This window comes from Rhineura floridana, chromosome 7 (genome assembly GCF_030035675.1).
Source record: "Rhineura floridana isolate rRhiFlo1 chromosome 7, rRhiFlo1.hap2, whole genome shotgun sequence".
In the NCBI taxonomy this organism is placed as follows: domain Eukaryota; kingdom Metazoa; phylum Chordata; class Lepidosauria; order Squamata; family Rhineuridae; genus Rhineura; species Rhineura floridana.
This window is the reverse complement of record NC_084486.1, coordinates 74,200,530-74,224,172: the sequence shown is the minus strand read 5'-3', so window position 1 is coordinate 74,224,172 and position 23,643 is coordinate 74,200,530. Positions and strand designations below refer to the sequence as shown.

The following is a 23,643-nucleotide window of genomic DNA, read 5'->3' as shown; positions in this document are numbered from 1 at the left end:
CCACTACTGAAAGAATTGCACTGGCTACCTATGTTACCAGACTAAGTTCAAGGTTCTAGTTTTGGTGTTTAAAGCCCTATACAGCTTGGGACCAGGATACCTGAAAGATCATCTTATCCCTTATATACCCAGTCAATCACTGCACTCTGCAGGTGAGGGCCTCCTGCAGATACCATCTTATCAGGAGGTCCATTCTGCACAACATAGGAAATGGACCTTTAGTGTAGTGGCGCCTACCCTTTGGGATTCCCTGCCCTTAAATATTAGACAGGCACCATCTCTGTTATCTTTTCGACACCTACTGAAGACCTTCCTCTTTCAACAAGCCTTTTAAGTAGAGACCTTATCCCAGTCTGCATCTGTGTTGGATTTTCTTTTTAATACATTTTAAACCTTTTCATGTTTTTAAAGGTTTTTTTAAAATGTTTTTAAATATGTTTTGCTTAATTATGTTTTTAATGGTTGTTGTGTTTTAATATATTTTAAAGTCTGCTTTTATGATGTTTTAAAGTGTTTTTAGTACTTTTGTTTGCTGCCCTGGGCTGCTACTGGGAGAAAAGGCAGGATATAAATCAAATGAATAAATAAATAATGATTAAATATAGTAGTTTCCAGTGCTACTAAATTCCAATATGAGGTCCATAGGGTAACCAGATGTAAAAGAAGACAGGGCTCCTGCTCCTTTAATAGCTGTGAAAAGAGGGAAATCCAGCTATACCTGCTGAAACACCCTCTTCTACACAACTGTACAAGTGGGTACATGTGTTGTCTGCAACTTGTCAACTATCAGCTAACAACCATCAGCCACTTACAGCTAAAGAAATATTCCCAGTGCCAAGATTCTAAGTTGTATTATACAGGGTTGAGGATAACCCTTTTATGCCCTACACCACAGTAAATACTTAACTTACTTCATTGCACTGAATGTAGCTATTCTTAGCGTGGGTGAAGTCCAGAGAGTCAGTCACTGTGGTAAACTTCAGACTATCTGGTTTCTGACGATACTTTGTCTACAAGTGGAATAAAAAAAAAAAGAATAAAAACTGCAGCTAAATTGTATCACATAAGATTTCATGTAATAGATGTAGAAATAATATGTAAAAGTGTGTTATATCATGGACTTTTTAGTGTGCTATATAAAACTTTTTTAAAAAAAAATTATTTAAGAAACCTTGAGAGAGAGGTTTGCCTTATCTGTGTGTCTAATGAGATTCTCCAAAAGAAATGCACATATAATTTGGCTGTATTCAGAGATCGCCAATGGGTTTGGTTTTGTAGGAAGGATATATCAACAGGAAAAAGTGTCCTTTTCAGTGCTTGTCTTTACTGTGCAATTGGCCAAAATGATTCAAATATGCTATGGCAGTGATGCACACAGAAAAAAATATTTTTTTATTAAGCTAACAGAAATCTAGATCCAAAATGCCTCATCTTGTTGGATCTCCAATCTACAGTTAGGACTGTTTCTCTGTTAATAAGTTATGCTGATCTGGATAAAATCACTCTCCATTTTGTTCTCAGTTTCAAGTATGCAAGGTTCAACACTATGTTATCATCTACTTAGCATTCCATTGCTGAGTCTGCTGCATTTATTCATTGCTATGTGTTTTTGTTGTTGAGAGTTTCCCGTTCAGGGTAGAAAATATGCAGCAGGATGTCACAGGTGGACTCCCATCTTGTGTACTGCTCTTTGGTAATGTACATCCGTTGAATAAACAGGCTCTCACATCAAAAAGAAATGCTAAGCTACATCCATAAGTGTCATGTAACAAGGAGCCTTGATGGTAAACAATTCCTGCAGACGTACCATCTCATGACAGATTTATCAGTACCTCACTGATGAGTTCTCCAGCCTTCTTTACATTTTCTATCTGAGGGGATCTCAGAGCCACCCAGCTAACCCCCTTCATGAAGTTCAGGTCTGATTTGTAGCGAAACTGTCAAATAAAATAAAAACAAACTTAGACTTAACCAGATTTTTTTTTGCCTCGATACGACTCCTTGATTTGTATTAAAATTTTGTGTTTTGTTTTCTATGGATACATCATCTCATTGAGCCAAGCTTCTTTGCATTCATCCATTCCTTTTGGAATTAAATAATGTATCATATACAAGATAAAAAAGGAGCTCCCACAACTGAATTAATGTAGCTGTAAGCAGAAAGTAATATAACCTGTTGGTACTGACATCCTTAGAAAAGTATTTTAAGAGGAAGGGCCAATTCAGGGATACAAATTATTTTGTATAAAATCAATACAAGTATTCATATGAACCCCAGTTTCTCAGGTGGATAAAAAATATTTCAGTTTGATTCTTATAAGTGGAGATTTTACAGCAGGCTAAAAGAATACAAGGGGTGAAAAATTAATCCAGCTGCTAAATCAAGTGCAATGTGATTGAATAAGATTATCAGGAATTGACAAATTTAGGAGAGGCACAGACTGAACTGATGGGTTTTTAGAGCATGTGGGGAAAAAAGAAATGTAGGCTATTTCAAATACTAACCAGCTTCACAGCCAGTTTTGCCACTAAGTGTCTAGTCTCTGAAGAGTATAACTGAATGATGCACATATTTTCAAAAATCAATTTGTTATACTCCCATTTTATATATTTAGTTGCACATCTGTAAAAAAAAATCTTGGGCATAAAACTAAAAGCTGCCTTTCATTGCAATGCAGAGTTGAGTCTTACAGTAATGTAAGGAACACAGGATGCATACATGCTTGTGCTTTGATTTAGGCCTAGGTTCCTATAAATGGTATTTCCACTGATCACCTAGACAAGCTTCCACTATTAGTTTTGAATTTAACAATACCCACTCAATAAAATTCCTAGCTCAATTAGCAAGAGCATTTTTGAAGTTATGCAGGCATGTGCTGATTAGGGCAAGCACATTGTTAAACTAAATGATTATCTTTCTTTCCTTGTCATAGCAACACTGGTTCACTGTAAGCCATTTTTGCTATCTGCAGTTACAAGATAAAATAGCCTGTCACACTGTCGGTACTATTGACATGAAGGCCCTTTTTTTTTTACCTCACTCTGCAACAGATGGGCTCTCTTTGCCCACTTCATCTTCAAGTCCTCAGGGAGTACCGTATATTCATGCAGTCTCTTCCTGTAATCCTGGTCACTCACTAGGTTCTGGGCATTCCTGGCATGGACTAGGTTTACCATGTCCAAAGGCAGGTTGTACTGAGACCTGGTATCCCTGGATCCTTTCCTGTATTCCTGCTCACTCTGTAGCTTAGCAGCATACAAGCAGTGCAGTAGATTGGTATCATCCATAATGCTTCTGGCGCCTATGTGCTTTCCTCTCTCCTTCACAAAGGTATGCTTGTATTGAAGCTGTGCAAGAAAAGGAAATACTGTTTAGCTTGGAGTCATGGATTTTAGATCCTTTAGATGAAGGCATTACGTCTAGGTGACTAAAAAAGAGAGAAAATGGAAATGAGAATTAGCAATGCAAAATACAGCACAAGAGAGAAATGTCATTTATGTAATAGCTGTTCTTCCCCACCCACCCTGCATCTTTCATTCAAATTTCATATATCTTTGGCTCTGAAGGAACCAAAGGAATAGAACTTTTATCCCTTTTAGAGGCCTAAAGCTGAGCAATGATAGCTTAGAAAATATTTGTAGGAAGAATTTATTAATAAAAATTTGTATACTGCAATTCTGTAAAAAATATATAAATAGTTTACAATTATAATACAGCAAAACACACATACCACAACAGTTATAATACAATAAAACCATACAAAAATTAAAACAGATCACGCTGACTATTATGAAAAATATTCTTCTTAATTACCTTCATAAGCCTGATGGCAAAGAAAAGTTTTCAGTGTTTGAAATTAAGAGTTTTGTCACTGTCATAAGACCCAATCATGCATGTATGCTTTTTTGCATGGACACTGTAGCACCAAAGTTTAAACTGTAGCATCAAGAACATACCATGTTCCAATAAATGTAATACGATGTGACCCGGGGTGCACTAAGTTTTTATGTAAATGATATCATTGCAACTAAAAACCCAAACCAAACCTATTTCTTTTAACAAATTGATCAGGTGATGTGGGATATATCATATTAAAAGAAACATGAAGCAGCCTAGACTGGATTTAACTTTCCCTACAGTGTGACAACAGTGGAGAATCAACAGAGTGTGATTCTTACTGAATTCTCCTAATAAGCAAATCTGAACAAGCTTTTTATTTTCCCACTGACTTTATGGGCACCAGTGCTGGGTTCAAACCTGGCAGCCCTATACACGTTCAACTTCTGGTGTTGCTTGTTGTGTAGCTAGGGCTGGACCTTGGAGCTGGAACTCATGGCCCTGCCAAGTGAACACCCAGAAAACTGCACATGATGAAGGTAACAGCAAACACGCTCAGCATCAGCACCTAAGATGGCATAGGAATGCAGGGCAAAGCTGGTTGCTGCAACATCCTTTCTTTCTTTTTACTGTTAAAAATATTTTATAGTCCAGCTGCAGCCAGTCAGGCATGTACATGGTCACAGATCCTCATTTTAATATTGTTACTTGAAAATATATTATCTGTTCCTACAACAAAAAGGCACTCATTCCCAAGTAAATGTAAGCAGCATCAGGAGACCATGTCATTCCTGTAGTCATGACTGTGCTATGGTTTGAGTGTTTTTTTAAAAATGCAAAAATGACGCCGCGCATCTGACGAGCGGGGCATGGTTGCAGATGGGGGCGAAGCTGCTGCCTCCATCTTGGTATGGGGCAAAGTCACGCGTCGTGCCTATTGCACATGCGCAATGTGCAGCGTGGAAGGGCGGGGCTTCTGGGACTATTTAAGTCCAGACACCCCTCCTACCTTCCTTTTTACAACACGATGCTCACCCCGCCCTCCCTCTTTTATGGTGTGTCTAGGGGTCCCTTTGGGGCTGAGTAGGAATTTTTATCCTGCCCACCCTCGTTGGTGGGCAGGTTTTTTGCCTGCTCCACACTATGGAAGTGGGAGGGGATCGGGTTAGGCGGCGTTGTGATCAATAGGTGGTTTCGGCTATTTTGACATATTTAAAGGTTAGTGCCCTACTGGGCAGCTCATTCTAGCACTGGTGCAGGAAGGTGCAGGAGGGGAAATAGGTAAGGACAGCTAGGTGGCCCCCTTAGGCACCTTTGGAGGTGATTGGCGGTTCCGGAGGCCTGCCTGTCAGGGCTTTTCTGGCTCACGGGCAGGATATGGGCTCCCTCTGGGGCCAACTTATCTCATCTACCCAAGGGTTATCCGGCCCTGGGTGGAGATGACGTAGGAAGGTGTACTCACCTACAAGGTGTGGCTGGGGTAAGCACATGGGCTTGCCCTTGCCCCAGCAGGGACTGGTCGCCCGACAGCTGTATGGCAAGCTACTTGCTTATAGTCAGTTCCCGCACCTAGGTTTCCATCTGCAGGTCACTTTAAATTGGTTTTGTTTGCTGTAATTTAATAAAGTGGCCCTTGTTCAACCCAAGCTTATGTCTCTGTGTTTTATTTTGCCCCTCAACTGCAACTGTACATACTTGGAAAATTACATGGGTTGTATCCAATGTAGTGCTATATAACTCATTCCACCAACGCAAGGATTTAAGTTTGTGCTTAAACTTCTCCCTCTCCTCTCCCCATAAGTGCCTTGCACCCACTCCAAATCTGCTCCAGAGGATTGGTGGAAATCTAGAACTGATTTAGGGGTGTGCAAGGGAAGAGGGGGGAAATTCCATTGTGCAAGTGTAGATCCTTGCGCTGATGGAGCAAGTTAGTTGAATACCACCCAGTATTCTTACCTTTTGTCTGGTTTTTGTTCTAACATGTCAGAAATGTAGAGAAGTTATGAACCATGAAATGTGGCAGTGGGGGAAAATGAAATATTTATTGTGTGCTTCACAACTGAAGTAATACACATGGTCATCTAAAGTTTCCTCAGCCATCCCCAGCCATTAAGTCCAGATAAGATTACCTAGCTGCACCACTGCTTGGTGCAGTATACATGCTTGATTTCCTCGGGACTTTTTCAGAAAACTCAAGAATTTACTTTGGGTGCTCAGTCTTTCTAAATTCATTAGTATAAGACAAAAGCAGAAAGACATCCAAATGGACAGGCCAATATTCTAAACTCTTTCATACATGCTGAACTTTACAGTTCTTTTGTTGTCCTTAATTGTTTTAGGGGACTATTCAAGGAAATAAAGGAATGGATTAAAAATTTTCATGGACAGGTATTATTTTGGATGCTCTGGATAAATTGGAACTGAGCATTCAGAGATATTTTTTTCGTCCTGCAATTCCCACTGCAAGGTATTCCACATGCCTTGGCTTCTGATTAATACTGACTCTCTCTCTTTTTTAATTCACACAAAGAATCTCATTCATAACTAATATATTCTGTCTCACATCCTTGTCTCACATTATTATGGTGCTGCTTTAATTCAGTACAATCTGCTTTGGACAATGTATTACATGAAGTTAACAAAAATTAGCCAAGATGGAAGGCTGCATAATTCAACTCACATCACTGGCAATTTCTCTTGAGGCCTTGGCAGTCTGGAAAGGGATTGCTTCCATTGTCAGCTTGTAGCCTTGAGCACAGAGATTATGCCAAGATTCCCTATATTTTGCCTAAAGTAGAAATGGCAACATTAGATTTCTTAGTTACATTTTAAAATGCAAGTGAATTGACAAAGGAAACCTTCTTTTGATTGTTGTATAGAGTTAACAAGCACATCTAGATTTTTTTATAAAGTCTACTGTAGAAAGCCCCAGTCAAATTGAATACAATCACAACAATGCAATAAAAATGACAAACAGTTTGGGCATGGTCTTGTTCTTGCAGTGTGTGTGTGTGTGTGTGTGTGTGTGTGTGCGTGCGTGCGTGCGTGCGTGCAAGGATAAGTTAACAGCTCTGTGAGCAACCATGACCCAGGTCAGGGCACCTATACAGATCTAGTCCAATTCAGCCCCATGATAAGAAATGGGGGAGAAATTTGATTCAGTTCACATTTAAAGCCGAATTTATCAAATGTACACTTTCTGAAACATTATAAGATCTGAAACACAGCTATCCCTTGAAATTAACACTTCTTTGAATTTTATGATGCAGCTCTCCAACCCAGCACTGCTTACAAAAATGCATATATTAGGGGAAAGTGTGTACAAAATATATTGGTGAAAATAATGTATAAAATACTTTATATTGGATAACTTGCTTGCAAAAATGTGTATATTAGTCAAGTCTGCGTACAAAAATGTATTTATTAGGAGAAAATGTATTTATTAGGAGCACTAAAATGCTGGAGAATTTTCATGAGGTTTTTTTTTAAAAAAAATTGCAAATTGCTGCAGAAATGTGGACAACAAAATTTAAAATTAGAAAAATGAGAAACTGAGAGAACCGAAATTGACAGATCAGACCATCCCTACCCGTGATGCAAGGCAAGTGGGGCAGCCACAGCCATCTTGTTAATGCAAAGACCCCTGCTCTCTGCCTCTGCATATTAATCATGCCAGATACTCACAAGCGTAAAGACAAGATCAGAACAGGTGCAGTGTAGGAGTGGGCAGGAGGGGTGCTTAGCAGTCTCAATTGTTGAACTGCATTCTATGCTAAGCATGGGGGTTTGACCTCCATTGCTGGCGTCTGGATTGGACATCGTGAAGACAGTCCTGAAAAACCAGCATAGCCAATATGATGACATGGAGCTGGCCTGGTTTCTTGAGAATACTGGGGTTGCACCTACTAACCCTCTCTGTCACCCAGAAGCTGCTAGGTAAGGAAATGAAGCCTGTGTTCTTTTTACCGTAGCTGTCCTCCAGCTAGTGCACTCTCCATCCTGTCATGTTGAGTTTATTTAGATGCCCCTTTTCTCCTATAACTGCACTCACAACATATACAACTTAATAAGTAAGATAATTACAAAAATGAATAACTCATCAATACAATGAACAACTAGAACAAACACCACTGTAATGGCAGCATTAAATAAAACGGCACGGTTCATTTACTCAATCTAGCAAAAATTAGCTGCAGAAATCAGTAACAACAACAGTACAAATAAATTAAGATCCCAACATAATAGGTGCAATGAGGATATTAAAATGCACAGCTAAAAAGCAAAGCAAAACAAAAATCTCCCAGATCTATCAGATGTTGAAAAGCAAAAATTCAGTAGCAGTCACATATAAAATGCAATATAGATGTTAAAGTGTGTAAGCCACAGCTAGGTGACAATATAATAACTGACTGTTTTGGAATGTTTATATAAACAAATAATCAACAGCCAGTTCTTCAAGACTGCAACATACAGAAATGGGTCAAATTTCTTACAGGTGTCAATATGAAAACTTCCTATGACTGTACACTTACCCTACATGCAAGAGGAGAGGTGCCCAATGATTTCAGTGCAAAAGAGGGATAGGGTAGGACCAAGCACTTACCTCACTGAGATTGGTGGCATTTATTCTTGCCCTTTCAAATTCAGGCAGACCCAAAGTCACTGTGTAGTGATGCAGAGTATCCTCCCCTGCTGCCTTGTAGAGGCGCTAAGATAGATTTTTTTAAAGTTAGCAATATTTGTGAAATGAAAATTAATTAAATATATTTTGGTGCAATGAGAGTATTAAAATGCACAGCTAAAAAACAAACCAAGCTTCCTACAACTACACAGCAAAACAAAAAAAATCTTCCAGAGTTAAATGATTCCTAGCAAAACAGAGGGTATAAATCAAGGGTAGTCAATGTGGTACCTTCCAGGTTTTTTTGGACTCTTAATTCCCATCAATCTCAGGCAGCATGGCCAATTGGCAGGGATAATCGAAGTTACGAGTCCAACAACATCTTCAGGGCAACATGTTGGCTACCCCTGGTATAAATAATTGCACACACATATCTCTACATATATTAACCAATAAAACAATCACTTGTTTTTAAAAGTAAAAATTGTGTTTTTAAAAAGCATAGAAACAAATAATAATGCATAGCAAGTGTCTAAAAAATTATTATTATTATTATTATTATTATCTTTATTTATACCCCGCCATTTTTCCAAAACTGGAACTCATGGCAGCTTCCAGATAAAAAAATACATATAATTAAAAACATACAAAGTCTACATTGAAATAAGATTAAACTATTTCCAATATTAAAACCATACACACATATAGCTAAAAAAGTTCAAACTAGTTTAAAAATGATATAATAGACATTAGCAATGCAGCACCCTTCACGCCCTATCCTTAGCCTTCAATTCCAAAGGCTTGTTGGAATAGGAAGGTCTTTGCTTGTGGGCGGAAGGACTGCAAGGAGGGGGTCATTCTTACCTCCCTAGGAAGGGAATTCCAAAGCCTAGGGGCAGCCACCGAGAAGGCCCTCTCACGCGTCCCCACTAGTAGTACTTGAGAAGATGTGGGTATTGAGAGAAGGGCCTCTCCTGAGGATCTCAGGGCCCAGGCAGGCTCATACAGGGAGATACTGTCTGATAAATAGCCTGGACCTAAGCCGTACAGGGCTTTATAGGTCAGCACCAGCACTTTGAATTGTGTCCGGAAACAGACTGGCAACCAGTGGAGCTTTTTTAACGGGGGGTAGTACGGTCCCTGTAACCAGCCCCAGTTAGCATTCTGGCTGCAGCACGTTGTACCAACTGAAGTTTCCGAACAGTCTTCAGAGGCAGCCCCACGTAGAGCGTGTTACAGTAATCTAAGCGGGATGTAACTAAGGCATGTGTCACCGTGGCTATAACGAGGCTACACCGAGGATATAACCCAGTTAAAGCAGGCATTGGCATAGAAAGGGCATTCCCACTTTTCTCTCATGCAGGATGGAGCTCCCCACCCCCACCTTCCAAGATGGCATCTGCCGTTTTAGAGGACACCATTTTCAGACACTCAAAACAAGGTGCTAAGGGCTATAAACCGACAAATGTGAGCCCAATTTATGGTAAAACAGTGGTATGGCCCATCTTCAACATTAGATTCTGAACTGCAATAATAAATAGAGCTCTGATAGCAGAGGATGCTAACAGGTAAAGGGTCTGTTCCACAGTTTCTTATAGCCTTATTTGTTGACACCTCTAGGAACATTCAATATTGCGGTGGAAAAATGCCATGGACCTTTTTAAAAAGGATGTTCACAGTTTGGGCCCCCACTCTCTGGAACTCCCTCCCGTATGACCTTCGACATGCCCCTTCCCTGAATGTATTCCGCCAAGCTTTGAAGACCTGGCTCTTCAGACAGGCCTTTGGGACTTACGGGGAGGGTTAAATTTTTACGACGAATAGCCTACTACTCTGTACTGGAACTGTTTTATTGTTTTATTGTTATATTGTATTTTATGATGTATTTTATTATGATGTAATGTATTGTTGTTAAATTGTACGTCGCCTAGAGTGGCCATTGGCCAGATAGGCGACCCACAAATTAAATTATTATTATTATTATTAAATTATTATTATTATTATTGGGTCATGTCCGCTCCCAAATGTGATTTTTTTTTTTTATGGTGCAATGAATTTGCAAGGCCACCTTGATTTTTCTGTTTTTGAAAAATCAGAAACAGGATTCTTGGCCTCAGGTGCATTAAGTAGGTTCCTGAACGAATTATTCAGCACCATGCGCATTAACCATTATGAAGACAGTTCTCCTGGCATGCTCCTTCTTTGCATTATGGCTGCTTTCAAGTACAAAAAGAAAGCCAGTTGCATGAATTCATATCAAATAGCTGATCTGATTTTTGTTTTTTGCCGCTGTTTTGTTTTAAAGGAGCAAATCTGATTGACAAAATGATGCTAAGTATTTGTCCAGGAATAATAAAAAATGATCTAACTATGCTAAAGGATGAATCAATGATGCCTTTTTCTCCCACTTTGATGTATTATATTTCTCAGAGGGTGCTTCTCTACATCCTCCTCAGTTCATTGCATTTTAAACAGCATATTTTCTGATCCATGTTAGCAGAGCCTACCTCATTAGCAATCATATTGCTGAATTTTGCATGAAGAAGGCCAGGAGAGTCTGTCACCGATGTGTACTTGAAGGAATTTGGCTGCTGACGGTATTTACTCTGAATTCATACACAAAGGAAGAGGAATGTAGGAGCTAAGTTACATTTTAAGATAAAGACATTATATCTCAAATGCTACTGGTGGTTTAGCTAACACTTTACAATAGGGTCAGCAAAGATTTTTAGTTTATTGACCTCTTTGCCAGTTGAATGCCTTGCCCCCACTTCATTGCTGGATCTCTGTCTATTTAACAAACTCAGCAAGAACCTGTTAGTGCTACCACTACTTATAATGTATATACCATATAGAGAGAGATCTAATGCAAAGCAAATAAGGCTTATCAGTTTCACCATAGCAAAGCAAAGGCACAGACTGATCAGTTTATTGATGCAAAGCAAAGGCACAGGTTAATCAGTTTCACTTTAAAGCAAAGGCACAGGCTTTAATGTTTATCCACAGCACAGTAAAGCTGGTCAGTTTTACTTTTTAAAAGCCTTCCTTAAAAGGAGCTTCGTTCCTGGAGGATTAGTTAACGGAGGTATTACTGAAATGTATTATGCATTGCCTTATAATCTATTTGGACATACCACATTTTTTTAACAAATTAATTTTAAAAATTAAATACATTAATAAAAATAAATATGAAGTGCTAAAGTGCAAGCTGTCTAGCTGGGCAAAAGTCTTCATGTGAGAAACATGTTTTATGTTGCAAGTCACTTTCCAGTCCTCATAGTCTGAAAGGCCGATAATCCTTCCATTATGGAGTTTAATGTTCCCATTACTAATTGTATTGCAGTTCTCAATCCAGAGGAAATAGGTTTGCCAGTGGCCTCTCATTCTGTCATCCCATGTTTGAAGGAGGCACCAGATGTTACTCCTGAATCAGTACCATTCAAACAAGATAGGGATTGGGAAAATGGAAAACTTTGGGCCATGCAATGTAATTTAGTAGCCCATACTGTGTCATCCATTTATGCCCTCTTAACTGAGGTTAAGACAAGTCTAGATGGGCTGTCTTCCAGATTAACTTCCTTGAATTCATACTGTAAGGCTAGGCAAGTTAGAATGATTAACCTACAGGAGAATGTAAGATTAATTTCCCAACATTTGGTTCTGCAACGATCTTTGCATCAGGAGGACATGGTGTTGCAATCAAATAAAATTGCCCTCGCCATTTCTTTGTATAAGCAAAATATATGGCAATGGCAATCAAAGAACTATGTAATATGTTAACTATCTAATTCATTGAATCTTCATTACAGTAAAATTGATTTGAAACATATAAAATAGTTGAATTCTAACTCTTCATTAAGAAGATGTATTCTCCCATTTAGTAGTAAAAGAATACCAAACATTTTGATGGCCAACAAAGAAAGATTATACGATAGGGGTTTAATTATAACTAGGGTTTTTACTTATATGATTCAGAAACCTTTGTTGACCAAAATAAGTACTGAGAAGACCAATAATTAATCCCTGAGACAACTCAGATCAGACCATTCCCCCTGCCACGGGGTTCAAACTTCAGGTGAATATAAAATCAAAGTGCCAAAGCACTCACACCAGGTGAGGAATATTAACAAGTAAAACCTTCATGATAGTTTGATTATATGTTCCCCGGTAGTTGGTGATAATTTTTAACCTACAGAAGAGCAACTGTAGGTTAATCATTCTAACTTGCCTAGCCTTACTAGATTTGACCATGGGTTTGTAACAAACAGAAATAGAGCCTTTTCCATTGTGTGTTAATAAGAAAACAAGCAATTTAACTACTAAAAAAACCACTGCCATCAGGTAAGCCCATGGCCAGATGAGGTGGGGGACACCAACTTAGAAAGAGACTTATGGAGTCCATTTTGCTGAGGACACCTTCAGACCCAGAGTTTGCCTGTTCAGCAATGCTTCTTGACACTTGATTTTGTTTTACTTTTTCACATATGGTTCACTTTATAAAGTTACTTTAATTTTGAAGAGAAATGTTTCCGTTACCACCAGTATCGACTTTATGAGAATACACTGAAGGACCCAGTTTCAGTTAAATTAGAACTATGTTACTGAATCGTGCCTTGTTGACCCAAGCAGATGGGTTCAAAGCACATGGATGACACAGGAAGTGTATATGATAGCAAGCAGGGAAACATAAGAACAGAAATATAATACAGCTCAACTAAAACCCATGGGGATTTCGCTCTTCAGTGAGGTTCATGTAAAGCTTGAATGCGTACACGTGCTGGTATGATGGTGTTCTTAGCAAAAAGGGGGGAGGAGTAATCCCAGAAACAAAAGAGATATATTTGATCACTGGAGACAAACTCAGGGCTAGACTGGATGTGATGAGAGATTATAAAATTAATAATAAAAAAAAGCAGAGATAGGGAGAAGGAGCAACTTTCTCTCCAGGCCACTTATGTACAGCCACCTGGGTTTTGAGAAATGTGATTCTATGTCTAATAACAGAACACAGGCTCTCTTTCATCTGGAAAGGTACATTTTCTTCTATAAATGTTCACCCTGATGCACCAGTCACTTGGGTCCTGATTACAGAATAGAAAGTTTGTGAAAGTAGTTAGCAAGGTCTAAAAAACCTTGAACTCCATTCAGTTCACCTAGGACATGAATTGAGTGATCAAATAAAGAGGGAGGGTGGGGAAGGGAGCCCACCCTTAATCCAGGGAGTATTTTGTCAGAGACATCTGGCAAGCTCTTGTTTGTAGTAAAGAAATCAAACCCCTCTTTTGTTACCTCACTGATGAGTTCAGAAGCTTTCTTCTTTGCTTCAATCTCTAAGGCCCCTGGTGTAATGCAGCCAACTCCTCTCATAAAGTTCAAGTCAGACCTGTATAAATTCTATGGAAAACCAATCAAAAGTAATTTACATTGTAGAATATGAGAAGCAATATAGTCAATTATGTGTGTGTGTATAATTTATATTTTTTATATAATTATATTTGGTATCATTCAACCATAATTGTTTGCAGGATGTGTTTTCTTGAGGCTACACATTTTACACATACCTATATTATATCTAATACACGCACACACATGATAAGAATCTTTGAATTGTTGTTGATCACAATCTAAATATGAGCCAACAGTGTGATGGGGCTGCAAAAAAGGCAAATGCTATTCAGGTTGCATTAACAGAAGTATAGTCTCCAAATCGAGTGAAGTACAGGTTCAGAGGAAGACAGCAAGGATGATCAGGGGACTGGAAACAAAGACCTATGACGAGAGACTGAACGAACTGGGCATGCTTAGCCTTAAGAGAAGAGAAGACTGAGGGGAGATATGGTAGCACTCTTCAAGTACTTGAAAGGTTGTCACATAGAGGAGGGCCAGAATCTCTTCTCAACTGTTCCAAAGTGCAGGACATGGAATAATGGGCTCAAGTTACAGGAAGCCAGATTTCAACTGAATATCAGGAAAAACTTCCTAACTGGTAGAGCAGTACAACAATGGAACCAATTACTTAGGGAGGTGGTGGGCTCTCCGACACTAGACACATTCAAGGGGAAGCTAGACAGGACAGCCACCTGTTGGGTATGCTTTTATTTGGATTCCTGTACTGAGCAAGGAGTTGGACTCAATGGCCTTATAGGCCCCTTCCAACTCTACTATTCTATGATTCTCTGATTCCACAGAGAAAGAGACAGACAGACAGAGACAAGTTCAATGTAAATTATCTATAAGAAGATTGTAGATTATTTCCAATTTTTCTCCCAAAATAATTTCAAATGGAAAGACCATTAAAAGAAAACTATGCAGAAAGCCTATGCCGGAACACTAAGTAAATATACTGACAGGTAGATATTACAAAGCATAAAGTCAAGAGACAATAACACACAGTCACCCCACTATATGAAAGGCTATATAGAGAACTTCTTTTACCTCACTCTGTAGTTTATAAGCTTTCTTGGCACACCTCAGCCTAACATCTTCAGACAGAGAAGTATAATCATGAAGCAAATGTCTGTATTCCTGATCACTGACCAAAGATTGGGCTTTTCTGGCATGCACTAAATTCACCATGTCTAAAGGCAGGTGGAACTGGTTTTTCTGAAGGCCAAAATCCTTCTTGTAATTTACCTATGAAGGAAACAAAAAAGTAGAAATACTGTTGTTTTGACGTCATCGCTTAAACGAAAACCCAATAACTTGACATTCTATTGAATGTATTTGCTTACAACACATAGAGAGAACAACAAAGAAAATGCAGGCAGCCTCATTCTACAGTATACACATTATATAGACCTCTGGAGGATGAGATAGTTTAGAGCAGGGTTCCCAAATACTGATCCTCTGGGATTGATGGGACTGTGCAGGGAGTGTATAAAGACCTAGGGTTCAAAAGGTGGACAAAAAGGGCCTGGAGTGGACAAGAAGTTTATGAGGTTTAGTGAGAAAAAATTAATTAGGAACTATGAACTGCAAAAGTAAAGGGCATGAGCATGTAAACAACACACCTCCCTTGTCAGTGAGGAACCTCTGTATTTTATTAGAGGATTCTGCAATACAACAGTGTTCCTTATTTTTCACATTTTATGATTCCTAGTAAAGGGACTGATGATTAATAAATGGTGATGATATATTGATGTTTCTTGACTTTATTTTATTTACATTTCTAAGAATTTGGGTTGTGGTCAATGACAACTTTGTAAGCTGATAAAGGGTTCAGTGAACCCAGTAGTTTAGGGAAATCTGGTTTAGAGCCTTACGATAAACATTTCAGCTATTTTTTCCACCTTCATAACCTTTCAGATCTGTTCCTCAGTAATAAATGGGCCAGTAAAGGATATAGCGTTCCTGGACTGATAGGAAATCAGAAGTGCTCCACAGGCTTCTGCTTCCTTTCACCTTGCCTTGGAATTTGCCCTCACTCCCACTTTCGGAATTAACCATAGTGAAGTGTTATGTCAGCACCAGTGCTAGCTCTAACCATGGCTAGCTCAAATAACTGCTTGCAAATATGGTTTTAATCCTGGTTGAAAACTTTTGTTAATGATCAGCTGTGGTTGCTGTTAACATAACTGCAGATGTAATACCATACTATTATTCGGTCTGAAAATGAATTTGGGGTGGGCTGGGTGGAGAAAGTAAGCATTCAAGCATACAAGGGGAACAGAAAGGAATGTACAAGCCTACAGGTTAATCCATATCTCCTATAGCCATTGTTATGAGTGGACTGTTATGTCTGCACAAGGCCAATATGTGCAGTACAGGATAGTTGAAATTTAGAAACAGCTGCATGATTTGGAAATTCTTATAACATGATCTCGATCCATATTTCTGTGCTCTACTTTTCTCATTATGTACTTAATTCACTATCACACAGTTACATTTTCCATTGAAGCGGACATCCTAACACACAGTGGGTGCTTGTACTGACACCAGAGCATCTGTACCCAAAGTGGCACAAGATCTGGTGATGGCCACCAGCTGTGATTGATTTTTAAAGGGGATCGGCCAAATTCATGGAGGATAAGGCTGGAATGGTTACTAGGTGCGAGGGCTATATGCAGAATATACCAGTTGCTGTGGAATAACAAGGAGAGAGAGAGCTATTGGCCTCATCATGTCCTGTTTGGGAGGTTCCTATAGCCATATGGTTGGCCACTGTGGGAACAGAATACTATATCAGACAGTCCTTTGATTGATTTAATCCAGCAGGACTCTTATGTCCTTACTCAAAATGAACCACTACACTGAGGTGAATATGTATAAACAAATTTTGTTAGTGTTGTGAGAGTGCTGCCACTCCAAAGCAGTAATGTAATGACAAATTCAGATGTGCAGGGTCTCTTCATAACAGTCACAGCCATGCCCCCTCTAACACTCCCGGGAGCCTGGACAACTATACCCCTGAGGAAGTGCTAATTATTCAAAGTACCTAGCAGAGTTCATTTGTCAAGATAAACTATGCTTATTAGAAGTACATTTCCCATGCCTTGTGCTACTTACATCACTCTGTAGCAAAGCTGCATGCACTGTGTGAGAAATATTAATATCTTCCAAGCCACAGGAGCCAATAATCTGTCCTTTCATTTTCTCAAATGCCTCCTTGTATTTGTACTGAGGAAGAAAACAAAGCGAAGCAAAGACATGAGGTCTGAAAAAAACATACTGGCCACAATCATATAACTTTTTGTTGCCTTCTCAGCCAGACAGTATTTTAAATAAACATACGCTGAGGCAATCCAATGACCAGTTTCACACAAGACCAAAACCAGCATTAAAATAGGCATATTCTGTTAAAAGAGAAGCAGACCATGGGTTTAAAATTTCATCTTATATCTACTAAGCAGAATAAACTTTTTTTTTACCAAGAGATAAGCCCTCTTCAAAACGTGGCACCTACCAATTCAATCAACACAGGGAGAGGAGCTGTGTCAACTAGTCCTGCCCTGTGGTATCCATTCATCCTCTGCAAACATCTGTAGCTGGGAAGTGACAGCACATACACTTGCAAGTACAAAATCTCCAAGTGTTTGGATCCCTGCTTGATTGGGGCTCCTGATCATATAGAAGCCTTAGCACATACAACTGTACATGTGAAGGCTTCCCTGCTACAGATGTTTGCGCTATATGCACAGGCTCCATTGGGCAAGGCTAGCTGCCACTGCCCTGATTCACACTCATGCGCTGATTGAATGTATGACTGTCATTTTTGAATTGGGCTATATTTGCAGGGGGATCTGCAGGAGGAATGTGAGAAGAAACAAATACCATACGATTTCAAGTATATGAATCTGTCTTCAAAAATATAACGCAGTGCCCGTTTCCTATAATGTACTATCACTTTAGATGGGTCACTTCACATGACTGATGGATATAATTTCTTGTAGTCCATTACTAAGGGCTACAGAATTTCATCTGCAATTTAGTTTAATCACACAATTTGTGATCTCTTCATATTTTCCCTTTAACCTTCAAATATTGGTTTTCTTTCTACCTTCCTACTGTCCAAGAAAACTACCTCCAGTATTTTTCAGCTAAGATCTCCAATTTTATATCAGGCAATATTGCTATTAAAATCAGCTTACATCACTTATAATTTCAGTAGAAGCCTTTGCTGTCTGGAAAGGAATGGCATCCAGTTTTAGTTTATAACCACCATCTCGCATCTTGCTCCAGGATTCCTTGTAGCGAGTCTGTTTGGAAAAAGTAAACAAAAACAACATGCATTTATTGGTGTTTGAAGTTGTCTCCCCAATACGCACAAAACTATACCTCGAAAAAAAACAGTATTCATTCCCTTATTTCTAGTTTTGGCTAATGTACCATTAGGACAATCTTGTACCACTTCAGAGTCCCAACTCTCATTTGATGCTGCTCTTCACAGCTGGCAGTGGGTTAGCTCCAGACCACACTGAAATCAGTGGGACAAATACCTTAGGTCTCATTTGTTTAAGTGGGAATCAAATTCAACTAACTTGGTCTAGATACACTCCAATGTGTTTAATTGGAAGAATCAGGATACAATCCACCAAGTTGTGATTTCATGGCTCCATCTTCAGGCAGCCAAACTGGGAGGCCATTCTCCGATATAAATGCACTTGCATTTAGCAAAGATGATGGTTTTTGGTTTTGTACTTTATTCTGCAGTTGCCACAGGAGGCAGTTTCTACCTCCAAAATATGCCCAATGCAGTATCATTCAACAGTCACCCACAAAAGAAAATGGCAGCTGCCAGTGTGCGTGTGGCAGCACCAGTTTTCATGTCAACTGCCATTTCCCTTCCCCCAATGGCCTAGAATGATGCTGCATCCAAGGGATTCTGAGGTAAAGAAATTGGTAGCTAGCCATGAGCAATGGCAGCAGCATATATATTTTTTAAAGAATGAAATAATACCTCCCCCTCCATGAACCTGACAGCTAGTTTGGCCACTGCCCCCCATTCAGGACACCCATGAAAATAGGCAAAATTCTATTTTCATTGGTTCTCATCTCAGCTCTAGTTTCCCAGCTCTTCCATGGTATCCCACAAGTCTTTCTGAGAAAGCCACTGAAGCCAACAACACAAACCTGTGTTGCCTTTATCAAATGTAAAGAAAGGAGCTAAGATACCCAAACATAAGATCACTGTTCAATTATGGCAATGCCAATCATAGTTTGTGGATTAGGATAAGTTTAAGAAGATCAACAGGTTCACCCTCAGAATACAGTGTGATAAAAATCCAAATCACAGCTATTTCAAATATCAACACCAATATGCTGTTGAAGGTAATTGTGTCATTGTAAGATGTGGCCCAAAATAAAATCTTACCTCACTGATATTCAGAGCATTTTGTTTAGCTTGAAAGATCTCAGGAAGTTCTGCTGTTTGGGTGTAATGATGTTTTACATTCTCTCCATGTTCCCTATATATTCTCTGCAAAATACGGAAGAATACTGTACAGGACACATGCTACATATCCAACAATGGCTCATACAGATCTCTTAAATGTAATATTATATATAACAATCCTTACTAAAATTACTAAGAACAAACTCAAGTATCAGCTCCTCCCATATGAACTTGCCTGAGCACTTTGATATTAGAAGAGCCCACCATCAACATCAGATTATAGGGATGGGTACTAGAGACTTGTCTTTTTGGTACACCCAGAATCTGGAAAAGCCTTCCAACAGCGATATGCCTGGTTTTGCAAAGCATATAGTCTGTATAAGCAGGCCAGGTTCTAAAGGGCGGCCAGGTTGGGCACTGGCCCGATGGCCCCTGGAGCTACAGGGGGCCCCTCAGCCACCCCTCTGCTCCCCTTCCATGGTCCACGCCCCCCACATCTCCCCATGTCTCCCCACTTACCTGTCTGTTGTCTTTTACCATTGCCCTTAACGAAGATGGCAGCCGCGGTTTCCCTAAGGTACTGAAGCCCCTGCCACCATCTTAGTTGATGGCAGAGATGCGGGCGTGTAGCACACACGTGTGCCATCAGCAAATATGGTGGCGGAGGCATCATCCCCTTAGGGAAACCGCGGCCGCCATTTTCGTTAAGGGCAATGGTAAAAGACAGCAGACAGGTAGGTGGGGGGCATGGGGGGGCTGTGTGCATGCATGCGTGCGTGCACACACACACACACGCACACGCTGGGGCCCAGGGCAAGCTGATGCCCAAGGGCCCCAGCATTCCTGGAGCCGGCCCTGTGTATAAGCAAAGTGACCATTCACAACAGCAGTAATTGGTGATAAGACAGCCATCCTAGCATTACAAAATTAATTAATAGTAGTGAGACAGGAATCCATTATCTCAATCCAAGCCTAAATGCAAGGAATTAAACTTCTTGATACATTCTAATTCAGTCTGACACTGGAATCTCCTTTTGAAATTCCTGTGTAAGAAAGTTTGTATCAGTACAGAATGTAGCTTGGAGACTCTTAACTGGAACAGCATGCTGAGAGCGTACCATTCCAGTATTAAAAAAGCATTATGGCAGCATTGTTTCTGAGCCCTTTTCAGCCTTATATGGCTTGGGTCCCAGGTACCTGCCAATGCACCCACCCTACCAATGCAAATGTTAGAAGTAAGGGGCCAGTGGAAGGGCATTTCTGTCCATGGTGCACCATCTGTGGAATTCTCTCCCATACAGGCTTACCTGGTGCCTACATTATTATCTTTTAGGTGCCAGGCAAAAGCTCATACATTCCTAGGGGCTGTTTAGGCATTTAGGCCTTACATAACAAATAAAACAGCAGAGTATTCTACTGATGCTCTTATCTTGATTGGTTTTTATATTTTTATTGTAAACTATCCTGGGATCCTTTCTGATGAAAGCCTGTACACAATTGTTAAATAAATAATGCAGTGGTGGCATTTGATACTACAAGGTAAGCCATCCCCCCTCCTCATGCAATTATCCTCAAGCTTGTCCATGCCTGTGAACATATGAAAATAATCCTCTGTGAAGCAGAATTATTTCTTCACATATTTTCATGGGGTGGAGTCCATTTGATGCCTTTTCACTCACAGACCTTTGGATCTAGTGGAGGCATCCACTAACAGAAGAAGAGGAGGAGATGCAATTCTGGCAAGTTTCACCTTCCAGCTGCATCCCCTGAAAATCAGCTTCAGAGAGTTGGTGAACCCTTCAGAATATGAAGGAAGGTGGCATGGGGGGCTGCAGGGGGGAATCGGCAAATATCACCACCCGTCCATTAACTGACTGATGCCTCTACTGAATTTAAAGTCCTTCCATGAGCACCAGGGAACCAACTGGATTCCACTCCTAATATGAATGAGCTTGAAGACTGCAGGGATGGAATTTTTCAGTACCATTGTATGTGTAAACCCAGTCTGAGTAATATTCATTCAAATATTTTGTTTGCACTTGGAACTTCCCAAAGGAAAATGATATGGCATTGATCCAATTACAGATTGCAAATATGGTATTTAACTGATAAAAAAAATGTATGAGTCAGAGTTGAAAAAGCATCTCTATAAAAGTCTGTTTATCTTAACCATTCTATACATGGGTTTCCCACTGCGCTCAATGGAGAATGGAAGGTTTCCATTCTAACTAAAAGTGACCTTTGTAAGGTTCATCTGATTAAAACACAAGTTTCTTGGTTCCTGGAAATGATCTCAGTGACAGGGAGTGAAAATAAAGCCTGTGCTTCAATAAGGTCGTTCAAAGAGGATACCACTCTTATAATCATAATGTATATACATTATAACTTACATCCACAGCCTGGTTATAACTAATTCTAGCCTGGATCATCTCAGGAGTGTCTTTAATACTGGTAAACTTCAAAGCATATGGATGCTGACGGTACTTCTTCTGTTGAGCAGAAAAAAGATCAAAGCTATGAATTTTGTGCTGCTCTTTCATGCTATTTGAAAGAAAAAAATTATAGATTGCTTTAGAGTGAATTTGTGAACATAATGATTATTCCTCTTTCCTTAGCTTTCGTTCCTAGGAACTTTCAGATTAATATTTGTTTCCATTTAACAATAACCGTTACCTATTAATCCTAAATAATTTCCACTTAAACTTAAGGAAAATATTTCAAGATGATCTATGCCTACTAACATACCCAAGGTCCCTTAACTAAAAAATCTTTTTGAAGTGGTCTGAAACACAAAACAGCATTTTGCATTAACAGATGATTCTGGAAGCAAAATAATTCAACAACAGTAGGTAAAACAGCAGTATTTTCCAGATGCTGCCATTCAGATGCTGAAAATGCATTGTCCCTATAAAAGATGTGCTACATGAAGGGAAGATGGGTGGGCCATCCTTATATAAGAAACTGATGCTGGTGAGGAACAATATTTTTAGAGAGTTGAATTCAAGTGGGTATGACACAGGCTCTTATTCCTGTCCTGTGTCATTTACATTTGAATGTACGTTTTCCTTTCTTTTGACCCATTGTGGTCAAACAGGGTCTGAAGCATGAGAAACACCCTACAAGACCTATGAACAGATTGAGATATCATTTTTCCTGCCATGCACACTTGATACCTCTTATCATACCATCTTCCCCTCTCTGTCTTCAGCCTAAGTGTGCAGAAAGGCCTCTTAACAAGACCAGATTAAAATAATTGTGAGCGATGGAAACTTTAAAATCACAGAGATTCTAACCATGGATGATGCACTTAATAGTGTTCAAAATCATCATCAAGCTGCATTGTTGCTCTTGGTTGAAGAGGGAGAGGGAGAGCTTGTGTAAAAATAGGTTCTTTGTGCCTATCAGTACACCTTATATGGCTTTCTCTTGATTCACTTCATTAAAAAACTAAGCTAGTGGGGTAGCAATTGAGCATTGTTTGATTGTCATTATCAAACATGATACCATTTGTCACCTACTTTGTTTTTGCAAAGGCTATATGGACTCCCACTGTTTTGTGTTTGGTATCTGGCTTCCCTCTAATTACGAGTCCTATTCCGGGTTTTGAGAGCTTTCATGTGGGATGCCTTTTTCTTTCCTTCTTTGAATGGAAATTATTTTAATTTTATACAGACATTTTGCACACATTATGCAGCAAATTCTGTTACGTGCTGTCATGAAATCTCACCTCACTAATGAGTTCTCCTGCCTTCTTAGCCTGCTGCACATTTAATGACCCAGTGGCGATCCATCCGACTCCTTTCATCCAGTTCAAATCTGCTCTGTATCGGTTCTGACAAAAGAAAAGAAAATATCCCATTGTTGGCTGCTCCCACATTCAAAACCTAAAGAATTGGCACATCAGAATACCAGCTGAGCCAAATTAGTGACTGCTTTTGTTTTACCCACTTCTTTGCAGTTGGGGGAGATGGGTTAAAAAGAGATGGTGCTATTACCAAAAGCAAATATTTCTGCTATAAGGTTTAAAAAAAAAGACTTTTCAAAAGCATTTTTAAAACACACACACAAACCCCCCTCTCTGTTATAGTTTGCAAAATGGCTTGTGTTTAAATCAACACTGCAAGGATATACAGTACTAAAAACAGTGCAAGAATGTTTCGGAACATTTGTCAGCATACATTCTACCCAATCCTATCCGTGTTTACTTGGAAGTAAGTCCCATTTGGTTTAATGAGGCTTACTCCCCAGTAAGAGTGAGTAGGATTGAAGCATGAGGGTGGATGGTGGACAATTGAAGGAATGTGTGAATGTCTGAGTGACTTGGGTAACCACTTGTCACAGTTCTGGTGTAAT

General features: G+C 39.5%; 1 protein-coding gene across 4 annotated transcripts in view; it reads right to left on the bottom strand.

The window, feature by feature from the left end:
* The window catches only part of NRAP (nebulin related anchoring protein), an 88,093-nt gene that overhangs the window by 8,887 nt on the left and 55,563 nt on the right, over positions 1–23,643 (bottom strand). For 3 of the 4 annotated variants that reach the window (XM_061635952.1, XM_061635948.1, XM_061635951.1), the window contains 13 exons: positions 23,018–23,122; positions 21,681–21,779; positions 19,270–19,374; positions 18,047–18,154; positions 16,965–17,075; positions 14,895–15,092; positions 13,749–13,853; positions 10,967–11,065; positions 8,442–8,546; positions 6,519–6,626; positions 3,037–3,348; positions 1,833–1,937; positions 912–1,010 (listed from right to left, as the gene is read on the bottom strand). In XM_061635952.1, coding sequence (XP_061491936.1) covers positions 912–1,010; positions 1,833–1,937; positions 3,037–3,348; positions 6,519–6,626; positions 8,442–8,546; positions 10,967–11,065; positions 13,749–13,853; positions 14,895–15,092; positions 16,965–17,075; positions 18,047–18,154; positions 19,270–19,374; positions 21,681–21,779; positions 23,018–23,122 — 1,659 coding nt within the window. The remainder of the gene's footprint in view (positions 1–911; positions 1,011–1,832; positions 1,938–3,036; positions 3,349–6,518; positions 6,627–8,441; positions 8,547–10,966; positions 11,066–13,748; positions 13,854–14,894; positions 15,093–16,964; positions 17,076–18,046; positions 18,155–19,269; positions 19,375–21,680; positions 21,780–23,017; positions 23,123–23,643) is intronic. The other variant, XM_061635949.1, reaches the window with a different exon arrangement.